Below are 21,469 nucleotides of genomic sequence, written 5' to 3'. Positions count from 1 at the left end.
TTGAAATGAACACTCTAATTCCGAATGGTCTGAATAGTGAAATAGAACTTTTTGCGTTTAATTAAGAAACACAGCGCTTCCAGTTGCAACACTATATAAATCTCATTGTCACGCACCACGCCATCCCTGAGGAAGGAGTCTGCTGACTCCGAAACGCGTTGGATTAGTTTTTGGTCTGTGGTGCGATCCGTATTCATCTTCCAGCCGATCACGTGATACCCCACGTGCTTGTGACGTCACGCGAGGTCCTGCAGCCTTGCTGTACCTCGTCGGCAAACCGCTACTGGAAGCACGCTTCACCGTTCTGCAAGTGGATTATTATATATAATAGTACACAGGCGCCTGTCACCGGCCGGGACAGGTTTATGCCCTAGTACTTCATATCTTGGAAAAGCTACGGATTTATTCAAGGCACACGCGGATATTTTGAGAGAGCTACTTGAAAGCAATAAGGACCTTTCGGAAATGCTTCATGTTCATCATGATCACTGCACATAAGTAAGTAAATAGAGAGTGCAGGATGCACCATTTATCACTTCTTTATATATAAAAAATCTTTTGGTTTTATCTCCAATTGTGATTTTGACTTCTCTGAGGGACACCCAACACACCTGCAGCGCAGATATTTCCCCATAAAGTTTTACATTTGGCTTTTTTTGCCTATATATCTTTGAACTATTTGGTAGTTGGTTCTTAATATTTGCTGCAGCAGGTTGATTGTATACATTTAAAGTGCAGCGCCCTTATTAATATTCACTCTTCTGAAAAAAATAATACCCGCTGGAGTGGTGCTTTAAAATTTTGTTTTCTTGGTACCGTTTTGTGGTGGAAGTTATCGCAAACTATGAGCTTAGACTGTGCTGGCGCCTAATCGGTGATGTCCACACAGTCTTCCCTATGGTGTGAAAGGCGCTGGTTTTTGGTAATGCACACCAGTGTCTGTCCACCCTCTTGACTTGTAGTGGCAGAGAAGAAGAGTAGTGCCAGGGGGCAGAGGAGCGGCACATTTCTAAAGAAGTACTTGTGAGTGCCACAAGATCTTCAGAAATACACAGCTGCTTATAGATGAGACTTAGTCAACTGAGCAGCAGTAACATCTAATGCTTATTCTTCTCCTCCCTCAGATCTTCCATAGACACAGAACCGGCCCTGGTCCTAGGGCCACTGAAGTCTGTAGAAGAGACGCGCAGAGAGCAGCAGCTGGCGGAGATCGAGGCACGTAGGCTGCAGAGACAAAAATCTGATGCTGAAGAGACTGATGTCCAACCACCGGTCCAGGAGGTAGTGGAGGAGCTCCAGGGGCCCTTCACGTATGAATTCTCTTACTGGGCAAGGTAAGGGCCATTTGGTAAAGTTTTCATGTTTTATGTCAATGGTGAAGGTAAAGGCAGAGAGAATGTGAAGAAAAAAGTATACTGCACCCAGATAGTTCCTTGTAGCACAAAAAGGAGAAAAAAAAATAGGGCCTTGACGCCTTCAATATTAGTGTATTTGTGCACCTGTAGACTGTGGCCAATATACAAATGTATTCTTACATGATGTGTCAGCATACTGCCATTAATGAATACATGAACTCACATATTGCTGTAAACGGTAAATACATAAGGTACTTACAGTAGGTTTTTTTTTTTATTTTTATCAGCGTACTTAACTACTTATCTACTTAAAATAATAATTATACAGGTTTGGTATTTGTATAACCGTGCTGACTTGGAGAATAATTGCCATGTCCTTTTTAACCCCTTAATGACCACCAAAAATGTGTCTTTTTACTGACTTGAGATGTAAGAGAATAGCATCTCCCGACAAGTGACAATCCAGCAGCTGTCGGCTGTACACTATAGCTGACAACCTGCTGCCTCTGCCACGATCAGTGTTACAACCACGGTCGTTTAAACCCTTAGATGCTGCTGTCAATAGTGAGGAGGCTCCCTCTTTAACGCCCATCGGCACCCTGAGATTATGATTGCGTTATCCTGATGTTTGCCTTGGCAATTCACAGCCAAATAAATGGCCTTTGTCTGCCAGATATAGTGACCTTTTCAGAAGTTAGCAACATTTAGGTGGTAAAATATATATATATTTCTCCTACACCTCATTGGGGGACACAGGACCATGGGTGTTATGCTGCTGCCACTAGGAGGACACTAAGTTAACACATAAAGAACAGCTCCTCCCCTGAAGTATACACCTTCCTGCTGGCTCTCAGTGAACCAGTTCTTGCTTAGTGTCTGTAGGAGGCACTAGGGTCTGCTTTCAGACCCCAACGTTGTTATTTTTATTTTTACTCTATTTTTTCCCTTAACAGAGCGAATGGGGGCGACGGACCCTTTCTAGGTTCCGATCTCCCCTGGACCACCAACAGGCAAGTACGTGGAGAGTCCCTCCCGTATCCTTTCCTGCACCGTTGGATGCCAGCCCTGAGCTCATATTACGGGCGACGGTTCCTTCGCGTTCCGATCTCCCCCCTCCATAGCAGGCGACCACATGGAGTGGCCCTCCATCTACCTCTCCTGGAGCCAGGTGCATAGCCGGACATATTATGAATGGCGTCCGTGCAGCCCCCCTCTGCATCACCACTGATATAGCGGATGACGCAAGGCGGCAGAAGCTCTCCACCCCCTCCCTGACTATGGCGACGGTGGATAGAGCACTGGCCCACCACATCTACCGTGAGTACACTGAGGGGGCCGAGGCGCTGGGGGGTCCTGGTCCCCGGGGTATGGAAGGTCCGCACCTCTAGCAGGGCATACAGCCCGGGTCCGTGGGTGGTCCGCAGTGCAGCTTTTTTTATGAAGGAGAGCGGCTCAGGATGGCACTAATAGCGGTCGCGACGCCGCAGGCCGCAACCGCAAGATTTTATAATTTAGTCCCCGGCTTTTCCCCTTCATACAGGCCAGAGTTCTTGGCCATGCCCACTGGCATTTACCGCCGCCCATCTTTTCCAGTGCTTCTCGTTCCCTGAGGCTGGAGTCACACTAGCGAGTTTTACGGACGTAAGAGCGCAGAAAATACGTCCGTAAAACTCGCCAAACAAACGGCACAATTATTCTCAATGGGGCTGCTCCTATCAGCCGTATATTACGCATCCGTAATATACGGTCTTGTACGGCCGTAGAAAATCGCAGCGTGCTGTGTTTGTCAGCGTATTGCGCAAAAAATACACCAATGAAAGTCTATGGGGGCGAGAAAAGTACGGATTCCACACAGACGAGCAGTGTGACTTGCGAGAAATACGCAGCGGTGTTAGTGAAAAGCCGGTAATTCAATTGCCGGCTTTTCATTTCTCCTTCCCAAACCCGACATGATATGAGACATGGTTTACATACAGTAAACCATCTCATATCCCCTTTTTCTCCTTCGCCTCATTGGGGGACACAGACCGTGGGTGTATGCTGCTGCCACCAGGAGGCTGACACTAAGTATTACAAAGAAAGTTAGCTCCTCCCCTGCAGTATACACCCCTCTGCTGGCTCCCAGCTCCTCCCCTGCAGTATACACCCCTCTGCTGGCTCCCAGCTAACCAGTTCTTGCTTAGTGTCCGTAGGAGGCACACGGACTGGTCTGCTACTCAGACCCAAAGAATCTTTTTACTTTTACCTTTTACCGGACGAAGGGGGCGACGGATTCTTTCATGTTCCGATCTCCCCCGAACCAACAACAGGCGAGCACGGGAGTGTTACCTCTCCGTATCCTCTCCTGCGACGTGGGAAGCCACTGCCTGAGCTGATTCTAGGGGCGACGGGCCCCTTCATGGCACCGATCTCCCCCCTCCCTTATCAGACGAGCACTGGAGTGTCACCTTCAGTATCCTCTTCTGCAGCCAGGCCTATTGCCGGACATTCAGCCCTGACCACCAGGTTTTACCCTCGGCTGTTCAGAGACACAATCCAGTGTGGCGTCCGAGCAGCCCCCACTGCACCACCACTATTAAGAGCGGATGGTACAAGGAGGCGGACGGTTCCTCTCCTCCTCCCTAACAAACGGATGATGGATTGAGGTTTATCCCTGCACCGTCCACGCTGCACAGAACAGCGCTGAAACCCACATCCGCGGCGGCTCCATGCCGGGACGCGCAACGATGGTGAGTGGATCCATCTTCAGAGGGATATCCATAAAGGCGCAGGCAGCCTCAGCCACTTTCCTGTGGCCCACCTCTCTGAGGTAACGCTCTGGCCGGCTATAAAAATTTAGCCCCTGGCTTCGGCCGATGCGTAGGCCGCATCCCGGAAGTCTCCTGAAACGCCCCGCTGGTGTCGCCCGCCTGCTACAGAAATTTAGGCCCCGGCTTGGGCCTATTCAGCATCGTGTTCGTCGCTCCGCCCCCCCGAGTTGGCGCTTCTCGCTCTCTGCGAGATTTTATCTACTCTGCAGTTCACAGTGGCCATCTTGGTCCACCCGGCCGGCTCACACTGAGGCAACGATTTTTAGCATTAAGGGGGCACAACCACTCTACATCAAGGTATTAAACGCGCAAGTATTCTCCCTTCTTAAAGGCGCATGTAGTATTGTCTGGTTTTAAAGGCGCATGTCCAGTATTGTCTGTTCTTAAAGGCGCAGGTCCAGTATTGTCTGGTCTTAAAGGCGCATGACCAGTATTCTCTGTTCTTAAAGGCGCATGTCCAGTATTCTCTGTTCTTAAAGGCGCATGTCCAGTATTGTCTGGTCTTAAAGGCGCATGTCCTGTTTTGGCTGGTCTTAAAGTCGCATGTCTCGTATTGTCTGTTCTTAAAGGCGCATGTCCAGTATTCTCTGTTCTTAAAGGCGCATGTCCAGTATTGGCTGGTCGTAAAGGCACAGGTCCAATATTGTCTGTTCTTAAGGGCGCATGTCCAGTATTGTCTGGTCTTAAAGGAGCATGTCCAGTATTGTCTGGTCTTAAAGGCGCATGTCTAGTATTGTCTGGTCTTAAAGGCACGTGACCAGTTTTTCCCGGTCTTAAAGGCGCATGGCCAGTATGCCCTGGTCTTAAAGGCGCATGACCAGTATTCCTGGTCTTAAAAGCACGTAACCAGTATTCCCTGGTCTTAAAGACGCATGACCAGTACTTCTTGGTCTTAAGGGCACATGTCCAGTATTACCTGGTCTTAAAGGCACATGACCAGTATGTCCTGGTCTTAAAGGCACGTGACCAGTATGTCCTGGTCTTAAAGGCACGTGACCAGTATGTCCTGGTCTTAAAGGCACGTGACCAGTATGTCCTGGTCTTAAAGGCACATGACCAGTAGGCCCTGGTCTTACGCACTTGGCCAGTATGCCCTGGTCTTAAAGGCACATGACCAGTACGACCTGGTTTTTAAAGGCACATGACCAGTATGCCCTGGTCTTAAGGGCACATGACCAGTATGACCTGGTCTTAAAGGAACATGACCAGTATGCCCTGGTCTTAAAGGCACGTGACCAATATGCCCTGGACTAAAGACACATAACCAGTATGCCCTGGTCTTCAAAGCATATGACAAGTATGTCCTGGTTCTTAAAGGCACATGACCAGCATGCCCTCCTCCTAAAGGCACAAGACCAGTATACCCTGGTCTTAAAGACGCACGACCAGTGTTCCCTAGTCTTAAAGGCGCATGACCAGTATTTACTGGTCTTATGGGCACATCATCAATCCTAAGCTGGTCACCCTAACTGAGCTCTGGAGCCTTCCGCCGCTCATCCCTAACCGCAACCCAGATATACATGGTCCCTTTCCTACATGGGAGCGTCCGCTAGCAGGGGCCGCAAGTGTTCTAGAAAAACGTACAGGCGTCTGCAAAACGGAAGTTTTCATTTCCTAATCTCTCCCCCATGATTTGTTGAGAACAACGCTGAATATGGATCGCATATTGCCTTGGATTGCAAGAGCTTCAGAAAAGGAGGGACTCTCCTATTTATACCATCAACAAATCGACGAGCAATTCACTGGACAGAAACCGCTAAGTAGGTTGCCATACCTGGTCTGATTTTTATGGGCGACGGGTCCTTTTAAGGGCACCGATTCCCCCCACATCTTCAACAGACGAACACATGCAGTGTCGCCTCCATGTATCCTCTTCTGCATCCAGGCCTAATGCCAAACAACCTGCCCTGTCCACCCGGGGACCTCAACTCTGGGGATGTACAGAGGCACACATCTTTGGCGTCCGAGCACCCCCCTTTGTATCAATTTAGGGGATGATGCAAGAAAGCGGACGATTCCTCTCCACGTCCCTGTTAACAGAATGGTGGATCGAAGGTTCCTAATTTTCTACTCTGCACGAAGATGGCAAGAGGCCTGCTGGTTGCAGCCCCGCATTCTGCCACTTGGCAGTCTAACCAGGTGGAATTTCTTGAGGTATACCTACCAGTATCCCTGCCCGATGTATCATCAATTAAAAAAACCACAGACGGTCGGATAGCAAATCTGGTTCGTTCCGTCTTGTGGCTTCGGGTTCAGCGCTCTACCCTTCTTTAGCGCCACATGATGTTGCTTGACCAATAGTCTCCTGGTCAGACCTTATCTACTTCAATTCAAATCAAATCTTCTGAGCAGGAGACTAACAAGGGATCGTATTTTTTCTACAGACCCATCCAGCAGTAGAACCATTGTCCTGGACAGTCTAGATCTAAGGGATCTTGGTTTCACGAAGGAGAAAATGAAAACTATGATCATTCCTGGACCTCAAACTTCTAACAACCTTTGACAAGGCCCTCCTTTTTCAGATGCAGTTCCTCCGCTCAGCCATTACTTCAACAAAAAAAAAAAAAAAAAAGTGGAGTTTTCTGACATCCATCGACATTCGGTTTTCTTACCCTCACATGTCTACTTTTTTCCCCTCTACAATTATCTCTTCTCCTTTCCATTCGCGAACAGCATTTTCAAGTCACGACCTTGCCCTCCAGCCTGGCTACCGCACCACAGTGGTCGCAATGCTCATAGCAGTTGTCATGTGCTTCTTGCACCCTAGAAACATGGTCGTCCTGCCCTACTCGGTCGACTTTCTAGCCGCTCTACAAGGACTACGCTAAGTCGTCTATATCACTTGCAATACCCTCTCACTGGGGCTAGCAGCTAAACTTAGACAAGTTTTTTTCCTCATTCCCAGCCCAGCAGATCCTCTTTGACGATGATCCTGCACAAGAAGGATGGTAATTCTCTCTCTCGAGTCAAGGTCGTGGCCCTTCAACACGGAGCTTGTGCACTTGATCTCTCATTCCCTCGGTTCATTCAATTAGCTAGGAGGGTTCTGAGCAATAAGACAAAAACGGAAGTAGTTTTCTTTTGCTCCGCTCGTTTTCAGCAAGTCAATCAGGCTTTCAAAAGGTAGTCTCTAAGCTCCTTCCTCATCCAGAGCCTTCTTCTGGTCCAATGGTTATTAGGGATACCAATGCCCGTCTTCTTCTCCCGATCATTTCTCTGGGGACCCGAACAGTACGGCTAATCCTACAGCAGGTCCACTGCCCTTAGGCGGGTCAACCATCCGTCTTCAATTTGGATAATGCCACGGCTGTGCCATACGTCAATCATCTCGCAGGTACCCACAGTCAAGCGCCATGGCCGAGGTACCTCGCACTCTCTGATGGGCCGAGATCTATCATTCGGTGATCTCAACAGTACATGTCCCTGGAGTAGAACACTGGGCGGCTGACATATTCAGCCGTCAGGATTTTCTCCTCAAGTGAGTGGGAACTTCACTCGGAAGTCTTCCTTCACATCTGCCTTCACTGGAGTACTCCAGATGTAGGTCGGATGGCGTCCAAGCTGAACGCCTATGTACTCCAGTTCATGGTTTGTCTTCAAGATCCAAGTCCATCGCAGTGCATGCTCCGTTTCTTCCACGGTACCAATTTCCATAACTCCTCTTCCACTACGTCTGAGATCTTTTTGGAAGCAGAAAAGGCCCCCAGTGATCCCGGGAGACCCGCACTGACCATGTCAGGTTTTCTCGCTTGCGGTACTAGTATTTCTCCGTCTTTTTTCGTCAAAACTGGAAATATGTACCTTCTCGCAGGGAGCCTTCACCTGTAGTTCTTCCCTACCGCGTACCGTTAGATCTGGGGGACCTTAATGGTCCTGGGGATCTTACAGTAGACTCCTTTTTCGATCCAGAAAGACTTTACTATCAGGGAACGTCACTCCCCTTTTTTCTCTGCGTTCTTGTCATCCTGATGAGTCTTCAGAGCTTGCCACTCTGTTCCTTTCAGTCTTTTTTCCTTATTACCATCAATGCATTGTTGCCCTCAAGCCAGCCCCTTCCCTCGTTGCCAAGGTAGTTTTGTATTCCCACTGTTGCAGGGGCATTGTCCTCTCATCTCTTTTGGCTCCAGTCCACACAACGGAATGGGTTCTCCATAATCCGGAAGAAGTGAGTGCTCCAAGTGGGTACGTATCGAGGACGGCGTCCTTCCGAAGGTTGGACACTTTGCTTGGGCTTCTCGATGGTAAGTAGGCTTCCCGACGGTTACAGGAAGGGTTTAGCCGCGTTCATCGGCCACGTTAGCCTGGTGGATTCTTTTCACCATCCAGGAGTCCTTCCGTGCTAGATGTCAGCCTATCTCCCTGTCTCAGGGCTCTAGGCACCAGGCGTCGGCAAGCACGACCGCAAGCTTGCGAATTCCTCCAGTCCGCATGCATTCTTGAAGCACTATAATTCACACACTTCCACAGATGTGAATCTGGGCAGGCGGACTTTGCAGGCCGCCTTGGCGCACTTGTAAGTAGCGGTTACACGGCCTGATCTGATGTTGTCCCCACCCATGGACTGCTTTGGGACGTCCCATGGTCTGTGTCCCCCAATGAGGCGAAGGAGAAATAGGGATTTTTGTGTACTCACCGTAAAATCCTTTTCTCCGAGCCATTCATTGGGGGACACAGCTCCCTCCCTATTATTAGTTGTATTTGTTTTTATCATTTGATATGTTATACTCTCATATATAATGTGACATGCTATACGCTTATATGTTGTTATTGATCTCCTACTGCTTTTGCACCGAACTGGTTAGCTGGGAGCCAGCAGAGGGGTGTATACTGCAGGGGAGGAGCTAACTTTCTTTGTAATACTTAGTGTCAGCCTCCTGGTGGCAGCAGCATACACCCATGGTCTGTGTCCCCCAATGAATGGCTCGGAGAAAAGGATTTTACGGTGAGTACACAAAAATCCCTATTTTTTTGCATATTCCACACTACTAATGTTAGTAGTGTGTATGTGCAAAATTTGGTTGCTGTAGCTGCTAAAATAAAGGGTTAAATGGCGGAAAAAATTGGCGTGGGCTCCCGCGCAATTTTCTCCGCCAGAATGGTAAAGCCAGTGACTGAGGGCAGATAATAATAGCCAGGAGAGGGTCCATGGTTATTGGCCCCCCTGGCTACAAACATCTGCCCCCAGCCACCCCAGAAAAGGCACATCTGGAAGATGCGCCTATTCTGGCACTTGGCCACTCTCTTCCCACTCCCGAGTAGCAGTGGGATATGGGGTAATGAAGGGTTAATGTCACCTTGCTATTGTAAGGTGACATTAAAGGGAACCTGTCACCACGTTTTTGGAAGATGGGATAAAAATAGCGTTAAATAGGGGCAGAGGTGGGCGTTACATTAGTGTGTGTGTTATGCGTTTATTACCCACCTAAGTTGCCGAAATAACTTTGCAAAGTCTCCGTTTTCGCCTGTCAATCAGGCTGGTCAGGTCACATGGGCGTGGTGTCTTCCCCCAGATTTGGCGTAGTTTTCCGTTGGTGGCGTAGTGGTGTGCGCATGCCCAAAGTCCGGAATCCTCTTCCAGGGGATTTAAAATAGCGCGGTGTTCGTTATTGCATTGGTGATCGGTGGGCGCGGCCATCTTCCTTTGGCCGCGCGTGCGCAGAAGCGGCGCTCTGCTGGCCGCGGCTTCAGGAAAATGGCCGCGGGATGCCGCGCGTGCGCAGATGGATATCGCGGCGGCCATTTTCCTGAAGCCGCGACCAGCAGAGCGCCGCTTCTGCGCACGCGCGGCCAAAGGAAGATGGCCGCGCCCACCGATCACCAATGCAATAACGAACACCGCGCTATTTTAAATCCCCTGGAAGAGGATTCCGGACTTTGGGCATGCGCACACCACTACGCCACCAACGGAAAACTACGCCAAATCTGGGGGAAGACAACGCCCATGCGACCTGACCAGCCTGATTGACAGGCGAAAACGGAGACTTTGCAAAGTTATTTCGGCAACTTAGGTGGGTAATAAACGCATAACACACACACTAATGTAACGCCCACCTCTGCCCCTATTTAACGCTATTTTTATCCCATCTTCCAAAAACGTGGTGACAGGTTCCCTTTAAGCCAGGTTAATAATGGAGAGGCGTCAATTATGACACATATCCATTATTAATCCAATTGTATGAAAGGGTTAAAAAACACACACACACACATTATTAAAAATTATTTTAATGAAATAAACACACCGGTTGTTTTAATATTTTATTGCTCTCTCAATCCACCTGCAGACCCTCGCTTGTCAAAATAATAAACCCACAATATACATACCATCCGAGGATCTGTCAGGTCCCCCGATGTAAATCCTTCTGAAGGGGTTAAATCAATTTATAGGCAGGAGCTGCGCTAAAGCACTCGCTCGTGCCTGTAATCCCCGGGTGCTGAAAGGAAAGCTGGGTGATCTGTACTTACATTGAGTCGCGGTGAGGCGCCCTCTGCTGGATGTCCTCATGAACTGCAGCCTTGGAAAAGTTCCCACGCTCGAGTTCATATGAGTTCATCCACCAGAGGGCGCCTCACCACAACTCAATGTAAGTACAGATCACTCAGCTTTCCTTTCAGCACCCGGGGATTACAGGCACGACAGGCACGAGCGAGTGCTTTAGCGCAGCTCCTGCCTGTAAATTGATTTAACCCCTTCAGAAGGATTTACATCGTGGGACCTGACAGATCCTCGGATGGTATGTATATTGTGGGTTTATTATTTTGACAAGCGAGGGTCTGCAGGTGGATTGAGAGAGCAATAAAATATTAAAACAACCGGTGTGTTTATTTCATTAAAATAATTTTTAATAATGTGTGTGTGTGTGTGTGTGTGTGTGTGTTTTAACCCTTTCATACAATTGGATTAATAATGGATAGGTGACATAATTGACGCCTCTCCATTATTAACCTGGCTTAATGTCACCTTACAATAGCAAGGTGGCATTAACCCTTCATTACCCCATATCCCACCGCTACACGGGAGTGGGAAGAGAGTGGCCAAGTGCCAGAATAGGCGCATCTTCCAGATGTGTCTTTTCTGGGGTGGCTGGGGGCAGATGTTTGTAGACAGGGGGGCCAATAACCATGGACTACTAACAGTAGTGTGGAATATGCAAAAAAAAGGGGGATATGAGATGGTTTACTGTATGTAAACCATGTCTCATATCCTGTCGGGTTTGGGAAGGAGAAATGAGAAGCCGGCAATTGAATTACCGGCTTTTCACATATATCGCGCTGAATTAACCCCTTAATGACAGCCAATACGCCTTTTAACTGACCTAAGATATAAGAGAATAGCATCCCCATACAGGTGACAATCCAGCAGCTGTTGGCTGTACACTATAGCTGACAACTTGCTGTATCAGCCACGATCAGTTTTTGCACAGTCCAAATCTGTTTAACCCCTTAGATGCTGCTGTCAATAGTGACTACATCATTATAAATGGTTAACAGAGTGTGGGGGCTTCCTCTTTATCCCAATTGGTGCCCTCAGTTCATGATTGTATGGTCCTGATGTTTGCCATGGCACTTCAAGACCAAATTGTGGCCTTGGAGTCTGTCAGCTATAGTAATCTGTTAAGAAGTTAGAGACATTTAGGTGGTAAAAATACACATTTTCATTTCTGTCATGCCACTTTGCATTAATTCCTGAAAAGCACCTGAAGGGTTAATAAACTACCTGACAGCCGTTTTCAATATGTAAGGGGGTGCTGTGTTTAAAATGGTATCACTTTTGGGGGTTTCCCAATATATAGGACCCCTAAAGGCACTTCAAATATGGATAAGTCCTAAAAAAAATAAATTTTGTAAATTTCCTTGAAAAAATGAAAAATTACTACTACATTTTTAAACCTCATAAAATGCTAATAAAATAAAATAACATTTTACAAATAGTGCTGATGTAAAGCAGACATGAGGGAAATGTTATTTATTAATATTTTGCTGTGGTATGGCCATCTGGATTAAAGGGATAATCATTCAAAGTTTGAAAATTGCTATTTTTTTAACATTTTTCTAAAATTTCGGATATTTTTTATAAATAAACACAAAACATATCGACCTAAATTTATCATTATCATAAAGTATATTGTGTCCCGAAAAAACAATCTCAAAATCACTGGGATTTGTTGAAGTGTTCCAGAGTTATTACTACGTAAAGTAAGACTGGTCAGATTTGAAAAATTTGGCTCCGTCACTAAGGGGTTAAATATAAATGCAGAATATATATATATAGATAGATAGATAGATAGATAGATAGATATATAGATATATACATATGTGTCTCCATGAGATAGATAGATAGATATATATATATATATATATATATATATATATATATATATATATATATATATATATATATATATACACACATATACATAATGTATATATGTTTTAACGGACATTTGAGCACATAAATCCATTAGATGTCGGTTTTGCAAGCCTGCGAGAAAATATCGCAGTACGGGTGCCATACGGATTACATACGGAGGATGCCATGCGCAAAATACGCTGACACACCCTGCCTACGGATGACATACGGACCACTATTTTGGGAACATTTCTCCATATTACGGCCGTAAAAAACAGACCGTATTGTCTTACGCTGAGTGTGACTCCAGCCTGAGAAGCGCTCTCACAGATCTCGGCGGCCATCTTGGTACTCCCAGCGCTGATCCTGCTGCGCTGCTCCAGCCCTCCTAATTTCTGGATACCGATCTACAGCCTTCAGGACCATACATTGCGGACCTCCCCTGGGGACTCAAGACACAGGACCTGGGTAAGCTGCAGACACATAGCTTAACCCTTCCCCTGCTACTAAGCGCTCTCCTCAAGTCTACTATGTCTCAATCAAGGCCTCACAAAAAGTCTGGGAAAACCCACACTATTCTTCGCTGCATGTACCTCTTGTAAGGTCTCATTACCCCGGGGTCACAATACTGCATTGTGCACAGCTTGTGAACCCGTGACTGTTCAGGAACCACCTGTTACTGATACCGAACCTAGTGAGCCTGGTCCCCCTGAGTGGGCTACCTCCCTTACCCGGTCTATGGCATCCCTGACAAAAGCGTTAGAATCATTCTGAGACCCCTCCTCTAACCAGGGCACTCTTACGGACGACGCTTCCGATCCTCAAAACCCCTCGTATTCTAGGGGTCGTACCTTGCCATGGGGCTCTCGCCCTTCCAGAAAAAGAACTCATGCCATTTCCCCAGACCATCACCGGGTATCGGGTTCTGAGAGCTCCATTTCTTGCTCCCCTTCCATTGGGGCTAGTAGAGAACCTGTTTCAGAGGACGATTCTGACACGTCCCTAGATCAGGAATTTCATCACGATCAGGAGACTCTCTAATTGAGTCAGTGAATAAGGCTTTGAGAGTTGAGGAGGAACCCTTATCTAAAACGGATCACGCTGTGTCCTTTAAGAGGACCAAGCGAGCTTCACAGTGTGTTCGCCACTCATCCTGACTTTAAGGAAATCGTTGAATCTCACAGGATCCGTCCCGGTAAACGATTCACAGGGCAGAAGCCCATGGAATCAAAATATCCCTTTTCCCAGGATCTAAGAAAAGATTGGTCTCAATCTCCCCCGGTAGATCCTCCGGTATCACGCTTGGCTACTAAATCTATTTTATCCTCTTCGGAGGGCGCCTCTATTAAAAACTCAACCGATCGTCAGATCGACAATATGGCGCATTCAGCCTTTGAAGCCTCAGCAGCCGCACTTTTCCCATCTTTTGCTACTACGTGGGTGGCTAAGGCCATGTGCACACGTTCAGTATTTTTCGCGGTTTTTTTCGCGTTTTTTCGCTATAAAAACGCGAAAAAAACGCTAACATATGCCTCCCATTATTTTCAGTGTATTCCGCATTTTTTGTGCAAATGTAGCCTTTTTTTCCGCGAAAAAATCGCATAGTGGAAAAAAAAGCAACATGTTCATTAAAATGCGGAATTGCAGGGGATTCCGCACACCTAGGAGTGCATTGATCTGCTTACTTCCCGCACGGGGCTGTGCACACCATGCGGGAAGTAAGCAGATTATGTGCGGTTGGTACCCAGGGTGGAGGAGAGGAGACTCTCCTCCACGGACTGGGCACCATATAATTGGTAAAAAAAAAAGAATTAAAATAAAAAATAGTCCTATACTCACCTTCGATGTCTTCCCGCCTCTCAGCTGCATGCTGCCGCTGTGTGCGGTGAAGGACCTGCGATGACGGCACGGTCTTGTGATTGGTCGAGACCGGTCATGTGACTGCTCACGTGACCGCGACGTCATGGAAGGTCCTGAACCACACCGGCATTTATAGGAACGGACGCCTGCAGGTGAGTATAACCATTTTTTTTATTTTTTTTATTATTTTTAAACATTCTATCTTTTACTATAGATGCTGCATAAGCAGCATCTATAGTAAAAAGATGGTCACACTTGTCAAACGCTATGTTTGACAAGTGTGACCAACCTGTCAGTCAGTTTTCCAAGCGATGCTACAGATCGCTTGGAAAACTTTTGCATTCTGCAAGCTAATTACGCTTGCAGAATGCTAAAAAAACGCAAAAAAAAAAATGCGGATTTCTTGCAGAAAATTTCCGGTTTTCTTCAGGAAATTTCTGCAAGAAATCCGGACGTGTGCACATACCCTAAGGCTATGATCCACTGGGCTGAGGTCTTGTCTGCAGCGGTGATGGATACCGATCTCCCCTCCGAGATAGCAGACCTCGCTACTCAGATAGCCAGAGCTGGAGATTTTGTAGTTACCGCGTCATTGACTTCTCTTCGATATCAGAGCGGTCGCCTTTTTGGCGAAAAGCTCGAGCAATTAATTTCCATGCCACTGGAAGGAAGAGTAAATTTCTTCCACAACAGAGACCCTTTCGGCCATTTCTGAACCAGCAGCAGCAGGCTTGGTCCCGATTTTTTTCGCTTCAACTCAAATTGGTCCTCTACTTCCACATCTTCCGGACCTGGCCGGGAACATTGTAGGGATAGAGGTCCCCAAACCTCTTACAAACCTTCCCCTTCTTGGAGAGGCAGGCCTAGGCAGTCGGGGTCCAGAGGGTCCAGACTGGGCAGGACTCCCACACAATGACTCCCTGCGGTATCCGGAGGACACCCTCAAAGTAGGCGGCCGCCTGCTTTCCTTCAGCGATGCGTGGCTCTGGGTCGTTCACGACGAATGGGTCCGTGACCTAGTGTCCTCCGGATACAAGATAGAATTCTCCTATCTTCCACCAAATCGTTTTTTCCTGTCTTCTCCTCCCAGGGCAAAGGCATCAGAGTTCTTCCAGTCCATAAGCTCTCTAAAAGAAGATGGGGTTATTATCCCGGTTCCTCAAAGTGAAAGGTTTCAAGGTTTTTATTCAAATCTGTTCATTGTTCCAAAGAAGGACGGTACAGTACGGCCCATACTGGACCTAAAACTGCTGAACAAGTTTGTCAGGTTGCGACGGTTCCGGATGGAATCGCTTCGTTCTGTCATCGCCTCCATGGTGAAAGGCGAGTTCCTGGCGTCCATAGACATCCAGGACGCGTACCTCCACATTCCTATTTTACCTTCTCACCAAAGGTTTCTTCGCTTCGCAGTTCAGGAAGATCACTTTCAGTTTGCTGCTTTGCCCTTCGGCCTCGCCACCGCTCCCAGGGTATTCATCAAGGTCATGGCGACCGCCGTGGCCATCCTCCATACCCGAGGTGTGGCGGTCTTACCGTATCTAGACAATATCCTCATCAAAGGCCCCTCTTTCCGCACCTGCAAGGAGGAGGCCATGACCATCACAATAGATACTCTTTCTCACCTGGGTTGGAAGATAAACTTCCAAAAATCTTCCCCAGTATCGGCTCAGCAAATTACCTTTCTAGGAATGATACTGGACTCGTCCCAGGGGTTGGTACTTCTTCTTACAGCAGGAAGCTCAGAAGCTCTCCCAACCTCATACTTATTCCCTACGTTTCAGTATGATAGTTCTCGGCAGGATGGTATCAGCTATGGATGCGGTCCCATTCGCTCAACTACACCTCCGCCCCTTACAACATGCTCTCCTGGCCGTGTGGGACAGGAACCCGTCCTCTCTCGATCATCGTTTCCTCCTTCCCCAGCGAGTCAGTCTCTCAGGTAGTGGACTTTGAAGTCCTCCCTGAATCAAGGGAAGTCTTTTCTCCCAGTACACTGGCTAGTCGTGACAACAGATGCCAGCCTTCTGGGCTGGGGAGTAGTGTTCCACCATCACACTTCTCAGGGCCGCGGTAAGCCACATTCTCCGCTGGGCCGAGGAAAACCGCTCAATGATCTCAGTGGTTCACATCCCGGGAGTGGAAAATTGGGAAGCAGACTTCCTCAGCCGTCAAAGTCTCGACTCCGGAGAGTGGTCTCTCCATCCGGAGATCTTCCACCAGATCTGCTGTCGTTGGGGAACCCTGGACGTGGATCTGATGGCCTCATGGCTAAATTCCAAGGTTCTCTCAAAGGGCAGATTTCAGCCTTGTCAGTCCTGTTCCAACGTAGAATTGCCAACAGATTACAGGTGAAGACGTTCATTCAGGAAGTCTCCCATGTGGTGCCACCCTATAAGATGCCGTTGGAACCATGGGACCTTAATTTGGTCCTCGGAGTCTTGCAGGAGGCCCCTTTTGAACCTCTGCAGGACGTTCCCCTGTCTTTTCTGTCATGGAAAGTTGCCTTCCTGGTTGCGGTCGCGTCCATCCAACGAGTCTCAGAGTTGGCGGCTTTGTCTTGTCAAATTCCTTTCCTCATTTTTCATCAGGATAAGGTGCTTTTGAGAACATCCCCATCTTTTCTACCGAAAGTTGTCTCATCTTTCCACCTCAATGAGGAAATTGTCTTGCCTTCACTTTGCCCGGCACCAGTACATCGCACTGAGAAGGCTCTTCACGCACTGGACTTGGTGAGAGCTCTTAGGAGATACGTCTCGAGGACGGCGTCTTTCCGCAGGTCAGATGCCCTGTTTGTGCTCCCGGAAGGGCCAAGGAAAGGTCTAGCCTCTTCCAAAGCTACGATAGCCAAGTGGATTCGTTCAGCTATCCAGGAGTCCTACCGAGTTAGAGGTCACTCCATCCCAGCAGGGATTAAGGCTCATTCTACTCGGTCAGTGGGTGCGTCTTGGGCCATCCGGCACCAGGCGTCGGCAGCACAAGTCTGCAGAGCTGCGACTTGGTCCAGCCTGCATACGTTTACGAAACATTACCATATCCATTCTCAGGCCTCAGCAGATAGATCCGTCGGCAGACGAATTTTGCAGGCGGCAGTGCCGCATCTGTAACTTGTGGATACAAGGAGCAATTGCAGTGGATTGTTTCCCACCCAGGGACTGCTTTAGGACGTCCCATGGTCCTGTGTCCCCCAATGAGGCGTTGGAGAAATAGGGATTTTTGTGTACTCACCGTAAAATCCTTTTCTCCGAGCCAATCATTGGGGGACACAGCACCCACCCTGTTAGCCTATTGGCTTTAGTTTTTTTCTGTGTTGACTTGGCTCTGACATAGTTCATTCTTGTTAAATGTTAAGCTTCTACTGCTTTGTTACCGAACTGGTTCACTTAGAGCCAGCAGGAGGGTGTATACTGCAGGGGAGGAGCTATTCTTTATATGTTAACTTAGTGTCCTCCTAGTGGCAGCAGCATAACACCCATGGTCCTGTGTCCCCCAATGATTGGCTCGGAGAAAAGGATTTTACTGTGAGTACACAAAAATCCCTATTTTAACCCTTCTTGATAGGAAGTGAGTATAAGCTTTTATCTTTTCGGGGCCAAGCGTGGGGTATTAGAAGGGGTTGTCCAAGTAGTGAGCAACCCCCTTTAACAATTTTTTTTTTTTAATGATGCAACACTCCGATTTAAGGGCTTAAAAATTCAAAGTTTCAAAATTGCTAAATATTCCCTTTTTTTTAGTTAAATTTTCGATATTTTCAGAAATAAAAGCAATATTGACCTAAATTTACCACTAACAATAAGGTACAATGTGTGACGAAAAAACAGTCTAAGAAACAGTGGAATATGTTGGTGTTCCAGAGTTATTACCACATAAAGGGACACTGGTCAGAATTGAAAAATTGGCCTGGTCATGAAGGTGAACGTTTTTTTTTTTCTTATATTTAGATCTGGCGAGAAGATCACTGTGACTCCATCATCTAAAGAACTTCTCTTCTATCCCCCCTCTGTGGAGGCTGTCGTGAGCGGAGGTACGCAGATGTCATCACACATGTCTGATGTATGTGATTAACTCCTATTGCTAGAAATTGTGCAGCCTGTAATCACATTGACCTCTCAATTTCAGAAAGCTGCCCAGGAAAGCTGATAGAAATTCATGGGAAGGCTGGCTTATTTCTGGAAGGACAGATACACCCCGAATTAGAGGGCGTAGAAATAGTAATCAGTGAGAAAGGAGCAGCTTCACCTCTCATCACCGTATTTACTGATGATAAAGGTTCATACAGGTTGGTGAAAATTTTTCTTATGTTTATAGTTTTTATAGAACATGGGGTACATACACAGCAATTAGAAAAGTGCATAAAACTAGGTCCAGGTACTTTACAGAATATACCTTGTAAGACAAGCTGGCTGTGAGGATCCTTATCAAGATCTATTCACATTACGATTGAGCCTTGCATCGTATGTTGGGAAGATTTCCAGATATTTACCTCTGTAGCCTCCAGTTTATGCACCAATGGCATCTTACATGTACCATAAGCACCCATTATAAATCAAGTGACACACACTCACTCACACACACTCACACTCTGTATGTATGTGTTAATTGCATCCTTCTGGCTCAAGGACGGAGGAGGTATTGAATCTTGCACCTAATCGTATGTGAGAAATATGAATAGGGCCTATTAACCTTCATTTACCCATTAACAAGTGTCATCTCAGCAAATTTCTGGAACTTTAAAGAGGATTTTTTTCTATTTAAGCGGAGTACCTCTCTTTGCTCCTATTCCGCTGATTCTGGAACAGTTTTCCGTTTACTTCTGTGCCTCTCTGTGGCCAAGTTTTGCCCCCCTTGGTAATATAGGTAAAGAATGTTCCCTTCAAAAATGGGGCGTATACCACAGAACTTCTCTGTAGGTGCAGTCGTGTTTTGATTGGCCAGCAAGCGTCAGAGGAGTAAAAGCACACGCCCACAGAGAAGTTCTGTGCAATACGCCCAGGTGTTTGAAGGTGAAAATTTGCACCTTTTCTCTAGGAGGAATAATTTTGAAACAGAGGTGCATAGGAGAACATGAAAACCTGTTCCAGAATTAGTGGATCAGTGTCAATTGGAGCAAGTACTCTATATTTAAATATCTACATAAAGCATTTAAAGTGGATTTTGACTAAAGTATCTGGTGCTGGGGGGAGAATGCTAAATAATTCCTAACTGATCTAAGAAGCGTTCCTGAAATAAGCATAAAATCTTGTAAAATACAGCTAAGGTTGAAATGAACATTAAGTGAAGAAATGTTTGCGCCTGTGACTTTGCATTGTCTGTTTCTTCCCACATGTGACGACTGAATGGCACAGTGTGGGCCCATTACACAGTGACCTGGAGTACGCCATCACTGCCCAGAAAGAAGGCTTTGTCTTGACTGCTGTGGATGGAACTGTGGGAGACTTCAATGCTTTTGCCCTTGCAGGAGTTACATTTGAGGTATCAGTATAGGTCACGTCACCTTACGTTTCTAGAATTCTACTTGGTTTTATTTATTTTTTAAAGATTTTCACATTGTTTTCTTTCTTTAATTCTGCATAGATCCGATCAGAAGACAAGCAGCCTCTGGCTGGAGTTCTCTTGTCTCTTAGTGGTGGGATGTTCCGCTCCAATCTCCTCACCCAGGACAATGGGATGTTAACCTTCTCAAACCTGGTAATACCAGCATTTTATTTACCACGTTCTGGTTTCTATATGGATGTGAAAAATGTTTAGTATTGAGAGTCCTCAGTGGGGAGGACCACTGAGGACTCTCAATTCTAAACATTTTTCTATCTACTGGCTAACACGGTACCAAGATATATATCTTTCCTGTATATGGATGTGTACACACTGATAGTTGTATGCCGATGCTACACCGCAGCATAATGCAAGTGAAAGGGGTCACATTCTTTAAAAAAAAAAAAAAATTATTAGTCTTCCTCTTTTCGGTGCTGAGTCCCCACTGCTGCTCCAGGTTTCTGTGATTGTCTGCAGCGCTGACATCCTGGTGACAGCACTGCAGCCAATTGCTGAGCTTAGTTGCTCTGCTTGAGTGGATGGCATGAGCTACTTGGAGCTGCTCATTGTTGACTGTCGGTGCTGCATACAATAACAGACACTGGAAACAGTGGTGGAGACTTGGTGCTGGACCCAGGAAGGTGAAATAATTTTTTTTTTCCAAACTGCAGCTGAGGGAGGTGATTTTCTTAAACTGGAAAACCCTCTTACTCTGTCGCCTCATTGGGGGACACAGGACCATGGGTGTTATGCTGCTGTCCACTAGGAGGCGACACTATGCATTATCTGAAAAAGATTAACTGTGGCTCCTCCTGTGCAGTATACACCCCTGGACGGCATCAGCCTTCTCCAGTTTTTGCTTAGTGTCGCATAGGAGGCACACCTAAAAGATTTTTACTCCGTTTTTTTCCAACGGGATTACAGATGAAGAAAAGAGGGTCTCCTGTGAGACTCCCGGCATGGCTCCTTCCTCGGCCCCCTATTATGGGGTGCCGAGTTGAAGTAGAGATGGCTATTTCCCATGTTGCTCCTTCCCCAGTCCCTCGGGTGCTGGTTCGAAGTTGAGACCCCCCCCCCCCATCCTTCCCCAATTCCTTTTGGTTTCTGGGTTGAGGTCGAGTCGAGGATAAAGGCCCCTGAAGGTGTGACAACAGCACCCTCCCTAATCTCCCTCTGGGGGTATTAGGTTGAGACACCTCAGGTAGGGCCTGTACAGGCAGCATTCTACAGCTCCCAGCAATGGGCCAGCACACTGCGCCTGCATCCAGGGACCCCAGCCCAGCTGCGGGCTCCTGTTGGGGCCAGGGGGAGTGCAGGCAGGCATGGCACATACAGACACAGGGCTCCCTGCGCCCCTGTCTCTGCGGCAGCACCAGCTCTATACTGCCTCAGGGAGACCCCAACCGGGCTCCCCCTTCCGCTTATAGCCCCACCGCCATCCTGCCTTTAAATCCGGAGGGGTCCGGTTCACATCCGACCCCCTCCCGGACTTTGGCGCCGGCCTGGAGCCCTTCTGGGCCTCAGGCATCTAATTTAGGCCCCGGCTTTGGCCTAGCTGAAGCCGCCGC

At 47.3% G+C, this 21,469-nt stretch overlaps 1 protein-coding gene across 1 annotated transcript in view; it reads left to right on the top strand.

Annotated features, from left to right (window-relative positions):
- Positions 1-21,469, top strand: part of LOC143785967 (BOS complex subunit NOMO1-like) — a 96,742-nt gene that overhangs the window by 46,765 nt on the left and 28,508 nt on the right. The window contains exons 19-23 of the mRNA XM_077275111.1: positions 1,125-1,334; positions 18,311-18,393; positions 18,489-18,648; positions 19,715-19,841; positions 19,944-20,057. Of these exons, the coding sequence (XP_077131226.1) occupies positions 1,125-1,334; positions 18,311-18,393; positions 18,489-18,648; positions 19,715-19,841; positions 19,944-20,057 (694 nt within the window). The remainder of the gene's footprint in view (positions 1-1,124; positions 1,335-18,310; positions 18,394-18,488; positions 18,649-19,714; positions 19,842-19,943; positions 20,058-21,469) is intronic.

This window comes from Ranitomeya variabilis, chromosome 7 (assembly GCF_051348905.1).
Source record: "Ranitomeya variabilis isolate aRanVar5 chromosome 7, aRanVar5.hap1, whole genome shotgun sequence".
NCBI lineage: Eukaryota > Metazoa > Chordata > Amphibia > Anura > Dendrobatidae > Ranitomeya > Ranitomeya variabilis.
This window is presented reverse-complemented; position numbering and strand designations above follow the sequence as displayed.